At 37.2% G+C, this 21,116-nt stretch overlaps 1 protein-coding gene and 1 non-coding gene across 2 annotated transcripts in view; both read left to right on the top strand.

The window, feature by feature from the left end:
* The window catches only part of MGAM (maltase-glucoamylase), a 168,320-nt gene that overhangs the window by 90,770 nt on the left and 56,434 nt on the right, over window positions 1-21,116 (top strand). Inside the window, exons 50-66 of the mRNA XM_052000129.1 lie at window positions 1,314-1,482; window positions 1,773-1,869; window positions 3,684-3,796; window positions 4,589-4,714; window positions 6,308-6,436; window positions 6,548-6,658; window positions 6,903-6,965; window positions 7,775-7,909; window positions 8,463-8,550; window positions 10,564-10,702; window positions 12,523-12,656; window positions 12,915-12,949; window positions 13,038-13,154; window positions 13,770-13,918; window positions 14,820-14,904; window positions 15,252-15,308; window positions 16,587-16,711. Coding sequence (XP_051856089.1) covers window positions 1,314-1,482; window positions 1,773-1,869; window positions 3,684-3,796; window positions 4,589-4,714; window positions 6,308-6,436; window positions 6,548-6,658; window positions 6,903-6,965; window positions 7,775-7,909; window positions 8,463-8,550; window positions 10,564-10,702; window positions 12,523-12,656; window positions 12,915-12,949; window positions 13,038-13,154; window positions 13,770-13,918; window positions 14,820-14,904; window positions 15,252-15,308; window positions 16,587-16,711 — 1,872 coding nt within the window. The remainder of the gene's footprint in view (window positions 1-1,313; window positions 1,483-1,772; window positions 1,870-3,683; window positions 3,797-4,588; window positions 4,715-6,307; window positions 6,437-6,547; window positions 6,659-6,902; window positions 6,966-7,774; window positions 7,910-8,462; window positions 8,551-10,563; window positions 10,703-12,522; window positions 12,657-12,914; window positions 12,950-13,037; window positions 13,155-13,769; window positions 13,919-14,819; window positions 14,905-15,251; window positions 15,309-16,586; window positions 16,712-21,116) is intronic.
* LOC127539539 (U6 spliceosomal RNA) lies at window positions 430-538 on the top strand. The gene has a single exon (XR_007947967.1). It is a non-coding gene; the product is annotated as a U6 spliceosomal RNA (small nuclear RNA).

The following is a 21,116-nucleotide window of genomic DNA, read 5'->3' as shown; positions in this document are numbered from 1 at the left end:
TTTTGGTTTGATATAATTGTTTCTTGATTTCTTACAGTCATTAGCTTCCATTTGCTCAATTCTAATTAATAAGGAATTATTTTCCTCAGTGAGCTTTTGTACCTTTTTCCCCATTTGCCCAATTTTACTTTTTAAGGCATTCTTCTCCTCATTAGCTTTTTGTATTTCCTTTTGCATCCCTCTCATTTTTCTTCTCAATTTTTCCTTTACCTCTCTTGCTTGATTTTTAAAATCCCTTTTGAGCTCTTCCATGGCCTGAGACCAATTCTTATTTTACTTGGAGGCTTTGGATGTAGGAGCTTTGACTTTGCTGCTTCTTCTTCTGAGTGTGTATTTTGAGTTTCCCTGAGAGACAGCTTGTTGAACCCAATTAAGTAGGAGAAGGGTAATGAATGGTAGCCTAGGGAAAAGAAAGAAGTGCTAAGAAAGGTGCTTGCTTCGGCAGCACATATACTAAAAAATTGGAACGATACAGAGAAGATTAGCATGGCCCCTGCGCAAGGATGACACGCAAATTCGTGAAGCGTTCCATAAAAAAAAAAAAAAAAAAAGAAGTGCTAAGAAAGGGAACAGTATAAAGGAGCAGATGTATTTGGGTTTTATTTTAATAGATTAAAATATGTAACAAAACCATGTATAATAAAAATGATCACAATTAACATTGATACAGTGCTTATGTGCCAGGCTCACTGTGTTAAGTAACTGTAATTATTGTCTCATTTGATCCTTATAACAACCCTAGGACATTGGTCCTATTTTTATTATTCCCATTTTATAGTTGAGAAAACTGAAGTAAACAGTGGTTAAATGATTTGCCCATAATCACACAGCAACTTAGTGTCAAAATCCAGATTTGAACTCAGGTTTTCCTGACTCTAGGCCAGGCACATTATAGATACTGTGTCATCTAGTGCTGGGTCCACTGCACTACCCAGCTGCCTCAAGCATATTTGATTGTATTGAATTAGTACCATTCCGTATATTGTTCTCTAATAGTTTTGTATATAAATATTTCCATATTTTTATCTCACTTGTGAGTTTCCTGAGGATAGGAACTATTTTGTCTGCTTTTATTTCAATTGTATGATCCTTGTTCTCATACTAAACCCCTTGTTCTTATGCCTAAATCCCATTTGCTGTAAAAACTACAAAGTCAAGATCTTCAAAGATAGTCACTTCAGAAATTTTCTTTATTCTGAAGTCTGCTAATTGAAGTTGGAGTAATTGTGACTATTCTGGAGATCCTGTGGTATGCACAGGGGAGCACAGGAATTCTATTCTCCTTACAGTCATGATCTGCTCTTGTGTTTCAGTTGGGATTCCCAGGTCCCTGGCTTCACCTTTAATGACATGTTCCTACGAATCTCCACCCGCCTCCCATCCCAGTACATCTATGGCTTTGGGGAAACGGAGCACAGGAAATTCCGGAGGGACCTCAACTGGCACACGTGGGGAATGTTTTCTCGAGACCAGCCCCCAGGGGTAAGGGTCAGCAACTGGAATATCATATGACATGTAATTTGTTTATTCACACATATTCTTTTCTTTGGCCCTCTTCCAGGATTAGTAATTCAAGCTCTTCTAGTGAGGATAGTTATGAATCTGAAATAACCCCACTATAAATTCTTGTTGAGTTGAAGCTCCCTCTCATTTTTCATTTTTTTTGGCACCTTGAACCTTCCCAAGGAAAATTGTAGATCCAGCTTAAATACCATTTTCATTTGTGTTCCTTGTGAGTAAAACATAACTGATCTCTTTACTTGCTGACCTAGTATAAGATGAACTCCTATGGTGTGCACCCCTATTACATGGGTATGGAAGAAGATGGCAACGCCCACGGAGTGCTCCTGCTCAACAGCAATGCCATGGGTAAGATGGTAATTTCTTTACTGACCCCATTTAGCTAAAGAGATCTGGGAAGTTTCTGAGTAGGACCATCCCAAAAGAATTTCAATTAAATAAAATTCAATTCAGATTTATTAAACTACAGTTATGAACAAATTACTGCACTAATATCATCAAGAAAGATAGAGAAAAAATCCCCATGATCCATACTCTTAAACTGTCTTTAAACTTAAAGTGTCTTTAAAAAGAGGAGACACAATATGTATATAAGTAACATGCAAAAATTCTTTTTTATTTTTTATTTTTTTTTTAAATTTAATTTTTATTTAATAATTACTTTATATTGACACTCGTTTCTGTTCCGATTTTTTTTTCCCTCCCTTCCTCCCTCCGCCCCCTCCCCTAGATGGCAAGCAGTCCTTTATATGTTGGATATGTTGCAGTATATCCTAGATACAATATATGTTTGCAGAACCGAACAGTTCTCTTGTTGCATAGGGAGAATTGGATTCAGAAGGTATAAATAACCCGGGAAGAAAAACAAAAATGCAGATAGTTCACATTCGTTTCCCAGTGTTCTTTCTTTGGGTGTAGCTGCTTTTGTCCGTCATTTATCAATTGAAACTCAGGTCTCTTTGTCAAAGAAATCCACTTCCATCAAAATATGTCCTCATACAATATCGTTGTCGAAGTGTATAATGATCTCCTGGTTCTGCTCATTTCACTTAGCATCAGTTCATGTAAGTCTCGCCAGTCCTCTCTGTATTCATCCTGCTGGTCATTTCTTACAGAACAATAATATTCCATAACATTCATATACCACAATTTACCCAGCCATTCTCCAATTGATGGGCATCCATTCATTTTCCAGTTTCTAGCCACTACAAACAGGGCTGCTACAAACATTTTGGCACATACAGGTCCCTTTCCCTTCTTTAGTATTTCTTTGGGATATAAGCCCAATAGAAACACACATGCAAAAATTCTTAATAGGGACAGAAGATAGGAATGAAGAAGGGGCTCTAAAAATATAGAAGAGGGAAATCATTTGGAGGCATGAGGGGTAAAAGGGGCATTTTAAACAAAGAGGATAGTTTGAACAAAAGCAGGGAAAGTTTTGTATATTATATCATAGAATCATCGATTTAGACTTGAAAGCAACTTTAGACATTATTAATCCTGTCCTCACATTTTATAGAAAAGAAAAGTTAAGGCCCTCTTAGCTTATGAAGTGACTTATGTTTAATCACATGAGTAAAAAGTGGGATAGTTAGCATTTGACACTTGTTCTCTGACTCAAAATTCAGCCTTCTTTGCATTTTAAAGTGAAGGAGTAACTAGAGGAGTCCAGGTTTTATGACTAGTTTGGGGCAATAATCTTATCCATAATGGTAATTAGGAAAATAAGGCAGAAACATGGGGTAGGGAAGGTGAGGGACTTGTTTGGAAGTACTGATTGTCAGATGTCAGATTTCCATGTGTGGAATTTGCATTAGGCAGAGAAATTGTAGGTCTAGGAAAGGTCTCTTATCTTTGCTAGACAGAAGAAAAGGAAAGCACTAAGTTGCAGATGTAGATTTTGAAGCCATTTCCATTTAGCTGGTAGAGCTTCGTGGAGAAGTTCATGAATATAGAAAGTGTGCTAATTCCTCAGATATTGACAGAGTCAACTGTCAATTCTGAGTAAGGATAACTGTAATAACAATGAGAGCTGTCTATAGATGGAATGAACTTAAGGAAGTTGTCATTTCTCATCGTTGGAAATCTTCAGAAGGAAACTAGAGTATCTCCTTCCTGTGATGGAGAGAGGTACTGAACTTTTTCCCCTCTTCTTCCAGACGTGACTTTCCAGCCCACCCCTGCACTGACATATCGTACCATTGGAGGCATTCTGGACTTTTACATGGTTTTGGGGCCAACTCCAGAGCTTGTCACTCAACAGTACACAGAGGTAGGAAGTCATGAAATTCTCCCTGTCAATAATCAAATGTTATCTGAGAAACTTTAATGTCCTTAGCACTTTACAAATCACATTCATTCTTCTACCCTGTGTACAACTTGTATATACCTAGTTATCTTCATGCTTGTGAGCTCTTTGAAGACAAAAACTTTTGCCTTCTTTGTATCCTCAGTGCCTGGCAGTAGTAAATGCTTAACAAATGCCTGTTCATTCTTCTGCTAGTAATGGCCTTACATAGCCACTATCTTTGCAGCAGCATGTTAGAAAGCAATAAAGAAAACATTTTACCATTACGTTGTTATAGAGATCTTTTAGGGACAATCAGTTCCTATTTAATGTGCCTGATAAAAATCCCAGATATCTTTTTTTACCATAGTATTTTTTGTCCAAATACATGTAAAGATAATTTTCAATATTCATTTTTGCAAGACTTTGTGTTCTAAATTTATTTCCCTTCCTCTCTTCTTTCCTTCCTTCCTTTTCAAGACAGAAAGCAATCTGATACAGGTTAAATGTGCATTCCTCTTAGAGTTTATTTTTATATAGTGCCTAAAGATTGGTAGGATGCTTTACATAAATGATCTCTCTTGAAATAGTAGAGATTCCCAGGAATCCTGCCTTTCTAGTTTCATGTGGTTTGGCCTTGCAATTAACCTGAATTTTGAAGCTACCACAGATTAAGGGAAAACTGTTTTAGTGATTCTATATTTGATACCAGTTTATGTTCCTTCCCTCAAAGGAGTGGAATCTATATAAACTATATTTTGTCCTTTTTTTTTTCAGTTGATTGGCCGGCCGGTGATGACTCCTTATTGGGCCTTAGGTTTCCAGCTGTGTCGCTATGGATACAAGAATGATTCTGAAATTGCTGAACTCTATGATGCCATGGTGGCTGCTCAGATTCCCTATGTATGGACCTTCTTTCTCTATCCAGCACACTCACACCTCTCTCCTTATCCCCCAAACCCAACCTCTGTAATTGTTCATTTCTCCTCATGCCTTTGAATTCCTCTTTCTCTGGCTTAATTATGGGAAAGCTCTCAAACATATATTGTATATTTTTTTAAAAATTGTTTTTTTAATTTTTGATACACATTGCTTTATGAATCATTTTAAGAGAAAAAAAAATTATAACAAAAGGAAAAACCATGGGAGAGGGGAAAAAAAAAACAGAAAAAAGAAGTGAACTTAGCTTGGATTGATTCATATTCAATCTCCATAGTTCTTTTTCTGGATGTAGATGGCATTTTCTGTCCAAAGTCTATGGCGATTGCTTTGGATCACTGAGTCACTGAGAGGAAAAAAGTCTTTCATAGTTGATCATCACACATTCTTGCTGTTATTGTGTACGATGTATTCCTGGTTCCACTTGTTTCAGTATCAGTTTGTATAAATCTTTCCCAGCTTTTTAAAAATCAGCTTGTTCTTCACTTTTTAAAGAGAACAATAATATTCCATTACCTTTATATACCACAGTGTATTCACCATTCCTCAATTGATGGACATATATTTATTTTACAATTTTTTATTACCACAAAAAGAGCTGCTGCATCCTTTTCCTTCCTTTATAATATCCTTGGGATACAGACCTAGTAGTGGCACTGAAATAGGGGCACTTAAGTGTCCCACTTTTATATTGTGAGTATGGAAATAGTTTTCAGCAGGTTTAGATAGGTTTGACAGTCTATATTTTAAGTATCTATAATTGAATTAGAGTACTAGAATATTAATAACAAATGGAGCATCCCATCTTGTTGCTTTCAAAACATGCAATTTCACTTCTAAGTGTCATCTCTCTACACTAAATATTTTTAAAATAATATTTTATTATTTTTCCAAATTACAAGTAAAAACACCTTTAATGGTTCTTTTAAAAAATTTGAGCTCCTAATTCTCTCCCTCTCATTACCCCTTTCTGAGATGGTAAGCAATTTGATATAGTTTATATATGCTGAATTATTGCTTGAGAGCAGAGGGATAAGAATAATAATTATGGTCATAGATTTAGAATTAAAAGACAACTTTGAGACCTTGGACCCCATCCCCTTATTTAAAAATGAGGAAACTTGGGCATGGCTTGGTTAACTGATTTATGAGGATTTCTAAACTAGCACTTGAACTTAGGTCTTCTTCATTCCCAAACACTGTCATTTCCACTATATTTTACTACTATTTAGAAGTATAAAAGCAGAGATATTTCAAAGGATTTTGATTTCATTTTGAAATGTGTCATATTATTTTGCTGGAAGATTATGTTTATAGACTGGTGCAACTTGATGTTTTGCAGGTTGATAATATATTTAGTATTTCATTCACATTCTAGATATTTATTGGTAAGGAGAAGCAGTCTAGGAATGATTATGAGAGATTCCAATCTGGAGTTTTAACCTGATTCTGAAAAAGAATATGTACAATAGATCTTCTACATTGGCCAACTGAAAAGACTTGCTCTGTATCTATTGTCATCGAAATGACATTTCCCCACTTTCTTGTTTCTTCCAGGATGTGCAGTACTCGGACATTGATTACATGGAGAGGCAGATGGACTTCACCCTCAGCCCCAATTTTGCAGGTTTTCCCAATCTGATCAACCGAATGAAGGAGGCTGGGATGCGAGTCATCCTTATTCTAGTATGTGACTGAGAAAAGTTTTTATGTTTTCTTGCTTGTTGGGCATTGACCTCCTTTTCTTTGCATAATTCTGTCTCTAACACTCTAATAACTATCATCCATTGATTGCAGGACCCAGCCATTTCTGGCAATGAGACCCAGCCATATCTTGCATTCAGCAGGGGATTACAGGATGATGTGTTCATCAAGTGGCCGGATGACAGCGGCATTGTTTGGGGAAAGGTAGAGTTTGGGATTAGACATGTTAATTCTATTCCATGACTGAATCTGAAGGATCATCAAGATATTTATACATGAATGACTTATTTTATCTTAATGTTTCTGTGTTTGTGTGAATGAAGGCAATTAGGGCATAGGATCTTTTATTTAAGCAGATTGATTCCAGGAATTATATAGATTCTTTACTATCACATATCCAAGATTTGGAAGTAAACCTTCCCCACCCCTCACCCCCTTTTTCCCACAGGTTTGGCCAGATTTGCCTAATGTTATCATCAATGGATCTCTTGATTGGGACACACAAGTGGAGGTAAAAGATTCTTCAATATTATGACATGTGGAAGCTTTGATTGTAGAGAAATGTTTTGTATTCCTTAGACTGTTAAGACTGTAACCAGAGAGAAGCAATAGTTTTCTCTTTCTTACTAAATCATCACTTAATACAGTACCTATAATATGTACTTAATAAAAGATTTTTTATTTATTTTTGTCTAACCAATTCTTGGTGAGATTAATCATGTCCCTCTGTGAAGTCTCCAAGATGCTGATCCTGTGTCCCTTCTTATCGTTCTCTCTGTCTCTTTCTGCCTCTGTTCTGTCTCTCCATCTTTATCTGTCTGTCTGTCTGTCTCTTTCTCTGTCTCTGTCTCTGAATTCTTTTCTTAAATTCTTGTTTTCCTACCACACTTTCTTGGATGTATCCTTCCTTAAAGATATCACACCTTATTTTTGAATTCTTACTAGGCAGGCTCCTTTCATTGGTTCTCAACTTCCTTCCAAAAAGGCATTAGTGCACAGTATGCAAAAAGTACCTCCAAATGCCACCACAGACAAATACACATCTGTATCTGCATCTATATATATTGAGTGGAGGTTGGGGTTTTTTCTTACAATTAGGCAGAATCAATCTATAGTCTTGGGTTTATACATGAAACTTTAGGCCACTTTGATTAGTATTCATTTGCTTTGTGATTAAACTAAGAATTCTTTTGAAAATGCTTTGAACTTTTCCAGAAGTTATCTGCAAGAAGTAGCAGAATTGCAAATAATAAGTATCAAAGAAAGGATTACTGACCAGCTATTTGATTGATCTGTCTGGTGGTTGTTTCATCTTTACAGTTATACAGAGCTCATGTTGCCTTCCCAGACTTTTTCCGTAATTCAACAGCCATGTGGTGGAAGCGGGAATTGCTAGAACTCCACACGAATCCCCGTGAGCCACAGAAGAGCTTGAAGTACGATGGAATGTGGATTGTAAGTGTGTGTTTTTGTTTGTGCGTGTATTTGTGTGAATCAGTGTGCAGACATAAACAGACATGTGCTAAAAGATTGTATATTTGTTTGATTTTCACACTTGCATGATTGTTCTGCAGTGGAGTATATCAGTAAATAATGACATTCTGGGCACAATACCTTGAGGTTGCCATTTTCTAATGAGATATTAAACAAGTCAGTATTTCTATCATACATTCATCATGACTTTCTCCTGCAGGAAAGTTGCCTGATGTACCTGCACATCAGGGAGATTATCTTTTTTTTTTTTTTTTAATTCTTAAGTGAGCTTAATATTTCCCTTAAGTGTATTTGACTCTTGAGCATGACCTGGGAGAAAGCAAGGCCCAATCTTTCCAGACGACCCCCACCAGTGCCTAAGCTTTTTCTTTCTGATTAGTCAGTCCCCTATCTGTGATGTGTGTGCCAGGTGGAACCATTTGTTCACTGCCATCTGCCTGGCAGAAGGTAATTACAATATATTCATGTATGTATGTAATACTCATATACATAAAGACTTGTTTTACATTTTCAGGACATGAATGAACCATCCAGCTTTGTGAATGGGGCAGTTCCCCCAGGCTGCAAGAGCACCACATTCAATCATCCTCCCTATATGCCCCGTAAGTCCATTTCTTATTGGGAGATTTTACATAGCCTCAAGATGACCTTGTCAAAGCTACCTGAGATGAGGATTTGCCTTCAGTCATTACTAGCAGACATTGATAGGACAGTATCTTGTGGAACAAACCTATAAGCATTCTAAGCTGTCTTACTTCACCTCATAGGGTACAGGTATATATAGAGCAGAGGCAAAATGCTTCATTACACCATTGAGCAAGCATTTTTACTAGTGTTTTTCCTTAAAAGATGTTACATCAAAGGAAACAGATGTTTTATCATGTGAGGATGAGGCGGGAGCTAGGCCCAGAAACCAGCCTGTAAAAACATAGCAGTAGGATAATAACGTTGAGTTGGGCTGAGTATTGTGAATAAAATATAGAATAAATAAGACTGCATAAATGGGTTAAGATACAAGCCTTGTAGGACCTTGTTTTTCATCCTTTAGACAGTAGCAATCACCAAATCTTTTTGATCAGGGCAGTCATATATCATATGTCTAAAAGTGATTTTTGACAGTGTGTAATGGTGGGGTTGGAAAAAAATTTTGAATGGTGTCCAAAGGCAATGAGACCAGTTGATTTCCCATCCACATCCCTGGAGTAAGCAGGAGACCTCTCTAGTCCTCAATTATTGCCTTGATTATTAAAAGGTCTATGAGATGCCATTCCATTTTTTTAAAAAAGAGAAAACTGGTAGATACTAAGAATGCAGCTTCTAAAAGATCCAGTTCACAAGACTGTGTGACTTGGGGAATTGGTAATTCAGTATTCTGGACTGGGCCTTTCAAGTAATTAGTTTATCAGAAGGTTCATCAATGGTTAAAAGCCAATTCCTTGAGCAAAAGTATGGGAATGTTTGCTGCAAGAAGCTCAATGTTGGCTGCGAAGAAGCCGCAACGAATTTGCGGCTACCTTCCATGCTCTGCAAAATGTTGATGTTTTTCTTTCACTTGTTTTCCAGCAACAATGTTTTGCAGGGGTCCTCAAACTTTTTAAATAGGGGGCCAGTTCACTGTCCCTCAGACTGTTGGAGGGCCGGACTATAGTAAAAGCAAAAACTTTGTTTTGTGGGCCTTTAAATAAAGAAATTTAAATGAATAAAGAACTCCCTGGGTGAGGGAGATAATTGTCCGTAGCTGCCACATCTGGCCCACTGGCTGTACTTTGAAGGATTGTATTTTTCTTCTTAATTCTCTTAATTGCTCTGCAGCATTTGTCATTGATTGAAACTTCTTTGTCAGTGGAGATTGTTTCTTTCTTTGTATTTGTATTTCTTGTACCTATTAGAGTATCTGGCATTCAGAAGACAATCAAATGATTAATTTGATTGATCATTTCCTTGCTGTTCAGTCTTTCCTCCTTAATTTGCTCTGTATCTTTTACTTCTCTGGCATCCTATTCTCTTGACTTCCCTCCCTTCCCCCCATCTCTTTGCCTCTTCTTATCTATCCATTTCTGTTTTTCTTCTAAAACTTTAACCCAGACCTTTGCAAAGGCTGGAATTTAGGGAGCTATGTTCTTGCCTCCCAGTGATTAGTACTTAAGGACCCTTTCTTTCTGAGTTCCATGATCCAGGAATTTCCTACAGTATAGAACAAAGAACAGTGAGTTTTGAGTTAGAAGACTTAGACTAAAACTAAAATCACTACTATTCCACTTAATATGTTTTCTAATCTTGGGGATATTTCTTTATCTCTCTGGGCCATGGTTTTTCCATATTCTTCATAAATGACATGGACTTAATCAATTCTCTCTAATGTGCCTTCCATTACTAAATCCAGTGGGTTGTGTGTGGGTTATGTTTAACTTTCTATTTCCTACTGGTGTTTCCTATTGAATACCGCCCCTGGTGTTCAAGGGTTTACATCTTATAAGTCTGCCCTGCTTTTCTCTTTCAAACTCATTCTCTATCCTCTCTCATCCCCTCAGCTCCAGCTGAGCTTTCACCACTACCAGATGTGAAACACTTGTCACTGTAGGCATGTTCTCACATCACTGAATCTCTTTTCTCAGATCTGGAGTCAAGAGACAGAGGCCTGAGCAGCAAGACCCTGTGCATGGAAAGTCAGCAGATCCTGCCTGATGGAAGCCCAGTGAGACACTACGATGTGCACAATCTCTATGGCTGGTCCCAGACTAAGCCAACATATGAGTAAGTCCCTTCCCCATCTCTCCCATAGTCCCATAGGTACTGGGTGAGTAGAAATGGAATTTTTAAGAGGAAGGAGAATGGTTATTCCTTTAAAAGCAACCGATCCTCAACTAAGACTCTGTTTTTTCCTTCCTTCTCCAGGAGAACTTCCCAGGGATAAAGAAGTTGCTATTTTATCTTCTAATCATCTCTCTATATATAAATAGATCAATTATTGAATAAGTTAATGAATAATCTGAAATATATATTATATATATTTTCCTTAAAATTATACCATCATAAATTTAGGATCCCAGCTTATATAGGAATGAGTGATTCAGGACTATATATATTTCCTAAAGCAATATATATATATATATATTTATGACTCTAAAACTGGCTATTGTTGATGACCAAGAAAGCTAACTCGTGTGTGTGTGTGTGTGTGTGTGTGTGTGTGTGTGTGTGTGTGTTTGTGTGTGTGTGTGTGTGTGTGTATTTAAAGGAGCATTGTGATCAGTAGCTAGAGATTTAGCTCAAATCCACAAAAATCTCTTAATAAATACTGGCCACATGATCCTGGGCAAATCATTTAATTAATCAGGGCACCTCTATAAGGCTATAAATTGTAGATAAGGTCCCTACTTTTGTAGAGGTGGATTCTGTGGGCCACAAAATTCCAATTTATAACAAAAATCACATAATCAGTGAATTTTTTTAGAAATACCTGTGGTATTCCTAAATTAGTTGGGTTCAAGATCTTTCTCAAGGTCAGGGACCCTTATGCTTGAGGAACAGTTGCTTTTATAAACATTGAGAGAATATCAAAAACCGGAATGAAGCAGTACAATTCCATGACCAATCAGTTCTAAAAGGAAGGAAATCTTATGATTGGTTAAGGGAAAAATCAATCAGCTGTCAGAATTTAGTCATCAAGACTTCAAAGGTCATTAGCTACAGATAATCATATAAAGGCTCTTAACTGCAGGCCATCTCAGCAGGTGCTTTCCAAAGGCCAAAAGATACAGTCAGCAACATCTCAGGCTCTTCCACAAGTCATAATACTCTTGTGTTAGACTGTTAGTATTTTAAGGTCCAAGGAAATTGTGGTTTTGAAACAAAGGTCACTAGAAAGAAAGAGAAGCAGTGATCCAGGTAGACTTGGAGTGGGGAGAAGGGTACTGCAGCTTTTACATTCTCATTATATTAATTGTATGAATCTAGCTAGTAACAAATACAATTAATATAATCTTTAATAGCTGGTGGATTAATCAACCACAACTGTTACCCTAAGAGCATTAATTGGCATAATTACCTCAATTTTAATCCTATTTGTTTATTTGACTAAAATAATCACTGATACCCATCCAATTACAATGAAATGAATAATTGCTGATAGAATTGGTGTATCAATATCATCCCCACATTTCTTCATCAGAAATGTTTCCATATAAATGAAATTGCAGGACTGATTTGTATTTTTTCTTTTTATGATCAGGATATATTATTGATCAGAATTATTCTGAGTGACACAGTATTAGGACAATAAATCTATTCAGAAGTTAAAGTATGCTCCTCTTTTCCTCCCACATTCACATAAACACAATAAAAGTAGTCCATTATCTTATATTTGTAGATAATTAATGTACAATCTAGTTTTCGTTTCTTCCTGCACCAAGTACAGATTGCAGTTATGCTCCCACTTTCCCACTTTGTTCTCATAGTCATTGGCTGAGAATGGTCCTCAGTTCTTGGGCTTTACTCAGAGCTTCCTGATGGGGAAAGAGGTCCTTGGCCCTCCTCATTTAGGTTGTGATTTCTTGTTTGTCTTCCCTGATCAGAGGTGTGCAGGAGGCTACTGGACAGAGAGGAATTGTGATCACTCGCTCCACCTTCCCTACTTCAGGACGCTGGGCAGGACATTGGCTGGGGGACAACACTGCAGCATGGGACCAGCTCCATAAATCCATCATTGGTAAGTGCGGGGCTTGTCCTGAAGGCTTCCCTTGGAGGGGAAAGGAAACTAGCCCAGGTGGTCAATAAGGTGATAATTATTTTGGATTCTTGAAGCGAATCTGAGAGGAGTCAGGCCACTGACTATTTCACTGTATCACTCTATATATTATGGGACTTTTCTCCATGTTGAGCTATTTAAGTCAAGGAACAGGTTAGATCAGAGCTTGTTCAGTCTACCAACTTGCCTCACCCATCATTGCTGTGGTTCTCATTGCAGGTATGATGGAATTCAGTCTCTTTGGAATATCCTATGTAAGTCTCCCTCAAGTCACTTCATCATTATTAAGATTGGTTCAGAAACTCACAGCATTCTCATTCTGTTTCCCTTTTTTGTTCTCAGACTGGAGCCGATATCTGTGGGTTCTTTAGAGATGCTGAATATGAGATGTGTGCTCGCTGGATGCAACTGGGAGCCTTTTACCCTTTCTCTAGGAACCACAATACAATTGGGACCAGAGTAAGATACCAGCTTGTTCCCCAGGCCTGGCCTGGTACCTGTTTCAATTCTTTCCCCATAAGTGAATGGATCCCCTCTTTCCTGGAAACCACCTCATTAGTCACCAGTCCTTCACTTCACAAGACTGTGTAACCTACAATCTGTTAGAGCTTCCTAGAACATCTCTCTTCTACCATAAACTTCAAAAAAAATTGGGTTTAGGGAGCAGAGATCTCTTCTGTTCTGAGTGACCTCTGGGCAGTTTTCACAGTCCTACCAGGAGATTACAAAGTCAGGGCCCTCTAATGTTTCACAGTGTGCTCTAGATTTAACACTGCACTGGAAAATTGCTGTAGAGAAGAAATATGTTAGGTCTGTGCTGTCCATGATATATTTTTGTTTCAGGGCTCTGACTATTTTTAGGAGTACTGAGATTTAGCTAAATAGAGAAAGAAGAATCAAAATGTCTTCCTTAGCCAAGGTCCATGGGGATAGTAGCCTGGGGAATTAGGAAGCAAACCCTGGCTGCTTCTGCAGAGTCTCTATGTAGCAGAGAGTGGCTCATTAGGTATCTGGCCTATTTCCCAGTGAAGTAAAATGAAGGATTTATATGAATATTTCTTCCCATATCTGTAGAGACAAGACCCTGTGGCTTGGAATTCCACCTTTGAGGATCTTTCAAGAAAAGTCCTTCAGACAAGATACACCCTGTTGCCTTATCTCTACACCCTGATGCACAAGGCCCATGTCGAAGGCAGCACTGTTGTCCGACCCCTTCTTCATGAGTAAGTGCCCATTCTGTCTCGGGGTCCTCTGTGGGATTCCATTGTGAATCTCAGACAACACCTTAAGGGACTTTCTTTTATCCCTCTTACAGTGGTGAGGCCTTGAGAACAGGGCCTGTCTAATTTTTCTATTCATGTCTATTTGTTTTACCACTGCCTTGTATCTAATGAGGACTGAATTAATCATTGTTTCTTCATTTATTGATTCATTCTAAAATGTATGTTTCTTATATACAGAAGTAGCATATGGAAGCAAGCATGACCTTTGGAGACCCGAAGATTTGTTTGTTTTCTTGCTATTTATTTCAGATATGACAGTAGCTTGTGACCATGAACAAACTACTTAATTTTTCTGAGCCTAAGGTTTCTTATCTGTAAAGTGGGAAGAAGAATAATGGCACTTCCCACCTCATGGGTTTGCTGAAGAGATACTTTTAGTATACTTTTTACTCTTAAAAAAAAAAAAAAGTGAAAATTATGTTAGGGGTATTTGAGAATCCCAATAGTCTTTTTGGCTTAATAATATAGTGAAATATAGTGAATCATATTTTTATTTTTAAAACAATTGCTTGTTTTCTGTTTTAGGACTGGAATGGGTTGAAATCAGTTTGCAACTAATTTTCTGAAAATCTGCATCATAATAAGAGAAAGCCTAGGGCCTGTAGAGTAAGGAAAGTCAAGTTGATATTTCAAATGCACCATTAATATCCTTACCTGTGCCTGATTAAACTAGTGCTGGAAGAAGAAGGAGGAACATAAAAGGAAAAGAAATTGGGCTTTTCCTAAGTCCCTTGGATATTTGTCATAATCATGAACTTAAGACTGATTTCTAAGGTTTCTTTGAGCACTGAGAGAGCATTGTCTACACCGTTGAATTGTGATACTATGTTTTTCCCCTCAGGTTTGTGGAAGACAAAGAAACATGGGACATAGACCTTCAATTCTTGTGGGGTCCAGCCTTCTTAGTCAGCCCTGTCCTGTATGCTGTGAGTATAGATTTTCCTGAACCCATATAAGCTCCAAACTAAAAAACAATATTAAGTAGTAGAGATGGGTCTGAGTTGCACATTCTGAGTGTTCTGGGACTGAATTGTTGTGCAGCTTTAAATGACTCTTGGTGCTTCAGTTTCCTTACCTGTAAATTGAATGATAGTCTGACTTATCCCTAAGCGGTGGGGTCATTGGAAGACAATCATGACATGATAAGTCCATAGGATATTTGCTTTTGAACACTGTACATTTAGCAATTCTTTATCTTGTTAATCCTTCTAGGAAATTTTGGTGAATTTGTCCATGAATTTATTTCACACACAGAAATTTTAATTTATTGTAGAATTCCCGGAATGTCACTGCCTACTTCCCTAAGACCAACTGGTATGATTATTACACGGTAAGTATCTTTCATGGGGCATAGGATATTATGTCTCCTCTGTTCAAAATAGTATATAACTCCTGAAAAGGGAAACAAGTTTGCAGGTTAAGATATCTCATGCTGGGATAGTGTCAGGGTGTGTGTAATGTTTGCCCCATGCAGCTCTTGAATAGTTGACCCTCTAATGCTCATCATTGTACTTTTCAAGTTCTACTGATCTTATGTTTTGGTGGCTGGGACTCAGCCAAAGGCAGCATTTTTTAAAGCACTTTGCAGAATAATGGAGCTCTTGGGAGCTGAGTTCAGTGATTATTAAGCTCTATGAAACCATCGGAGCCCTTTTTGCTTAGAAGGTCTAGAACACTTAATGTAGTTTAGGTCAGGTTAGTGCTTCTTTCCTTAATGTAATCACTTTCCACCTATTCCATAAGATCCGATATATAGTAGATGCGAAATAAATGGTCATTGGGTGTTTTGAGCTTCATTCCCTTATCTATAAAATAATGATAATAAAAGACTTTAAAGGTGCTTCTTTGTCATCCCATACTGAGAACATTGTCAGAGACTCCAAAGGTATCTTTAATGCTTTAATTTAATTAGTTTAAAAATGCTCTAGTTTTTCAAATTTCCCCCAAAACTAAGGCACCATAGCTAAGACAGTGGAAGAATAATTAATTCTTCCTAAAGTCCACTCCCTCAGTGTTCTTGATAAGCCTGACTTCTGTGAGCAAAGAGTGTAAGTAGTGACTCTCTTGCTTATTGTAAGTATGTAGTTTTTACAAGCTTTTTTCTAGGTTACCTTTTCAAAAAAAGAATGTCAATATTTTTGATCCCTTGTTTATCTTCTGTCCCTCCTTGGCAGTTAGTTTACTGCATTGATTGAACACCCACTGTATGCAATGCCCCACCTTGCTTTCTGAGGCTGACCATGTGGAAGTCTAGGGAAGAGTCCCTGATCAGGGGGAGCTCATAGCTCTAGTTAGAGATAGACTCAGCCCACCAAGAAAAACAATAAAAATCTTTGAAATACTGAAATCTTTTTTGAAGATTAAAGTGAGTTTCCCTGAACAATGGATGCAATTTAGAAAGGTTTCTTTCAAGAACAGCAGCATTTGATTCAAAATGGAGTAAAAATGGGAGGAATGATGCAAAATGGCCTCAAAGGAATCCATAAATGGATCAAGGTAGTCAGGAAATGAGAGGCCATGGTGGGCGTGGGAAGGCCTGTAAATTAATCAGGCATCTTGTGAGGTGGAAGGACTCATTTTTCTCTTGGTTTCTTCTGTTTAACTGTAGGGCTCAGGGGTTGGAGTGAGGGGACAGTGGAAGAGCCTGCAAGCCCCCTTGGACCACATCAATCTCCATATCCGTGGAGGCTACATTCTTCCATGGCAAAAACCTGCCAATAACACCCACTATAGGTGAGTGAGGGGATTACCACCCTTTCCGTTTCCAAACATTACTCCAGTGCTATGGTGACTCTTTGCTTCGCCCTTTTCTTGAAAAGGAGAAGACAAAGTCCTGGAGTTGGAGTCCCAAAGGCTTGGGTTTTAGTTGGCTTCTCTCTGTATGACTCTGGGAAAATCCCACCAACTCTGAGGCCTTCTGTTCTGTCATTGGACTCAAACATCCTACTTTACTGACATTACCCTGACAGTAACATAAACACTCTAAATACTAAGGGGTTGTATAAATGCCAGTCAGTATTATTTCTTCAGTAGTTTTTTCCTGTACATCACAAGGAGCAGACTACTTTTGTTAGTTATCTGGGGGCTTCGTGAGAATCTTGCATATTCCCTGGCTGGAATGTTCTTCTGCCTCTGCCTCTTGGCATTTTTTTTATCTCCATTTGACTTCAAGCTCCCTGAAAACAGGGACTTTTCAAATTTCTTTGCATCCTCAGCACTGAGCAAATGCCTGACCAGAGTAAACACTTAATGTTTGTTAACCCACTGACTGTTAGATAATGTAGTATATGAATGCCAGTTCTTTGTGATATATTTCAGGGGAATACTTGACGATTTACTCCATGACAGAGAAAATAAAATGAACCTATGTTGAAAATACAGCTTAAACATTTTGACGTGGTCATGATTCTGCTTAATATACTTTTCTGTTTAATGTGTTTCAGCAATGATGGGAAAAATCCCTAAACATAAGTATCCTTGTAAGAGGCATCAGGGATAATTGTTCCATTTACATGGACTCTATTTTAGTTCATACCTTTATCACCAGTCTCCCAGACTATCACGGTGCCACAGGGCAAGCATTTACAAGGTGGTCAAAAAAAAAATGATACAAGGACACTCTCCAGGGATTTCTGAAAAATATTAGAATAAATTGTGTGACATGGGAGACACAGGCACAGAACTTCCCAGCATGCATTCCTCACAGAAGATGCTGTGTTCTATGAACAGAGCCAAATAGAATGAGTCCAAAAGAAACATGAGATGTGCAAAATTAGAGAAGCTACCCAAATGTTCATATGGACTATTTGTGCTCAACCTGTGTGACAGAGCATTCTGAGCTCATATTAATCTGATCAGTCACAGTTTTACACACTGCAATTTGACTCTAACAAAATGATGCCATTTTGGTCCTCTTCAAGAACGAAGGACAACTACTGCACCCATATAAATCGGCCTTCTTTGCATCTGGATTCTCCCTTCTCCAAACCATCCTCTACTTTATTGCCCAATTGAGAGTCCTACAACATAATTCAGACCATGCCATTTTTCTGCTCAGAAAGTTTTAATGGCTGTCTTAGATAAAGTCCAACCTGCTTTGTGTAGCTTGTAAAGCCCTTTACCCAAATGGCTCTAATCTTTCCAAGCTGATTCACATGATTTTACCTCAAATACTCTGTGCACTACTTGAACTGAGCTTTGTATAGTCTGTCTCATATGCCTGGAATGTTCTCCATTTTTATCTTTACCTCTTGGAACCCCTAAGTTTCCCTCATGGTTCATCTCAACTGCAAACTCTGGCAAAAGATCTTTTCTGAATCCTCCAATATCACATCAAATCCACAATGTCTTGTTTATTTTACATTCATTTTCCTGTGAATAGACTACAATATGATACATGCTGAAATTCTCTCTGTCCAGCATGATCTTAGTTTGTTGAATGCAGGAATCATATCTTTTTTTTTGCTTCTTTCTTTGAACATCTAGCCCCTTAACATAGTGTAAAGTCCAAGCTAACTCCCTGAAGGCCTCAGGGTCAGTTAGAGTCAGGATAAGCAAAAGTCGTTGGTCTTTAGGGGCAGAAGTAAAGGAGATAGACAAAATTGCCCCAAGCTCTCCACCAACCTCCCTTCTCCTCATCCTCCTGCAAAGTGACTCGCTTGTCTCACTCCACCCTCTAATCCCTCCTACAATGATCAGTATACATCAAAAGATGGAGCCAGCACACAATAGTGAGAAGGGCCATTTATTATTTACTTATTTAGTATTGTCCAATAGGTAATTAGCTTCAAGGGCTCGGTTGTCTGATTCCAGTGCACCTGTTCAGAGTTTCAGCCCTTTACTGTGTTTATAATAAACATTATACTAAACATATATAATATACTTTATATATATATATAATATATAATAATAATATAATATATAATATATAATATAATAAACATATATAATATATAATATATAATATATAATATAATATATAATATAATATATAATATAATAAACATATATAATATATAATATAATATATAATAATAATATAATATATAATATAATTTGTGATATATTTCAGGGGAATACTTGACGATTTACTCCATGACAGAGAAAATAAAATGAACCTATTTTGAAAATACAGCTTAAACATTTTGATGTGGTCATGATTCTGCTTAATATACTTTTCTGTTTAATGTGTTTCAGCAATGATGGGAAAAATCCTAAACATAAGTATCCTTGTAAGAGGCATCAGGGATAATTGTTCCATTTACATGGACTCTATTTTAGTTCATACCTTTATCACCAGTCTCCCAGACTATCACAACAAATATATATATATATGATATAATATATAATAATAATATAATAAACATATATAATATAATAAACATATATAAATGTGTATATAATAAACACAGTACTGTGTTTATAATTGCCTAATAAAGGATTGTCAAACGACTTATCGAGGGAAGGAGGAGAACTAAGTATAATTTCTGATGTTTACAGCCGGAAAAATTCCTTGGGACTTACTGTGGCTTTATCTGACAATGGGACAGCTGAAGGAGAGTTTTTCTGGGATGATGGACAGAGTATTGGTAAGTTAGATTTTCTTAAATTCAGTTGACACACTTTCTCTCTTTTTCTTTCTTTCTCTTGTCCTCTTTTACTTTTTTCCTTTCAAGCTCCTCTCCTGTTCTTTCTTATCTCCCCATATCTTCTTCTTCTATGACTTTTCCTTAACCCCTTCTTTTCTCCTCTTTAATTTCATATATTTTCTCCTCTTCTATTCTTTTCTTCTTCACTTCCTTTTATTTCCTCTTTCCTTTATTTCTTCTCTCCTTCCCTCACACCCCATTTCTTACTCTACTTTGCTTGCCCCCTCCCTTCTTTTTTTCTTCTCCTTTCTTCTGCTTCTTTCATACTGTCTTTTAATTATGTCGCAAATCTTAAACTTATTTGAAGTGCTATGGAATTTTCCTGCCATTCTTAGAAATTAAGTGATGTGCATAGGGCCATGCAACGAGGGTAGGAATTAACTCAGGTATTTTGTTTCCAACAACTTTTTCTGTCCTTCAAATAACATTAAGAGAGTGTAAGTTTTAAATACTGTGCCAGTTCTCACTGGTAGAGGAAGGTGCCCAACCAAGAACTCTCTAAACTAATAAAAACACTCTCTTATTAATATTTCTAATGATACGAACTAGAAATCTTAAATGTGAAAATTATGGTGAAAAATACACATGAAGGCTTCACAATTTCTTTTCAGACATTAACTGCAGTGTTTTCAATGTACCTTCTGAGCAATGATATATTCAAGTAGAGGAAAGAATGGTTGTATTGGTTTTTCATGCCTTCATGGTGATAACATTTTTACAGATATGAATGATTCATTTCAAATCAATGCCTATTCTCTAGCATAATCCTTTTGTCTCCTACAATCATAAGCTTCTTTTCAATAATTTTAGAATCCTGAGAAATATTCATGGGACAATGTGTGAATTGCTTTGTTAGTACCATTGTATTTTATGAATGTGAGTGTTTCAAAAACACAGGATGGAAGAATGAAGAATCAGGAAAGCTAAAGGCCTCAGAGGGAGCAAATAGGCAATGGTGAATATATTCTATCTGATGATGTGGTAGTTAAAATTCATTGTTATCTTTTTCCAGATACTTATGAAAGGGGGAATTACTATTTCTCAACCTTCTCTGCCAATAAGGTGAGTGTTACTGGTTCCTTTCATTACGTGTTCATTTCCTCAGCACTCTCAAGAGCACTGAAAGCTGATAAAAAACACTATGAAGAAAGGCCTATATTATGATAACCCTTTCGTGAGTCATGGCTTCTCCAAGGGCCACCCTGTGGTCCAAAGCATATAATGAAAACTTCCAAAGCAGCCTATTAGAGGATCTCAGCAACTGAAATTGGAGTTGAGGAAGGACTTCTTACTAATTTTATCCTAATGGAGAAGACATGATATACAATCACTTTGCCTAACCCTATGATATCAGATATTTGAACACTAATTCATTTTCATTTACTGGACTTCCCCCTTATTTTTTGGCTGAAAATTTAGATTCCTTCTACCCTGCCCACCTTGTGGTGCTTCTTCTATTTTCCATGATCTTTCAGGTATCACTGAGAGTA

Source organism: Antechinus flavipes, chromosome 5 (assembly GCF_016432865.1).
Source record: "Antechinus flavipes isolate AdamAnt ecotype Samford, QLD, Australia chromosome 5, AdamAnt_v2, whole genome shotgun sequence".
In the NCBI taxonomy this organism is placed as follows: domain Eukaryota; kingdom Metazoa; phylum Chordata; class Mammalia; order Dasyuromorphia; family Dasyuridae; genus Antechinus; species Antechinus flavipes.
Note: the sequence above shows the minus strand (reverse complement) of the source record. Positions and strands in the feature narration are given on the sequence as shown.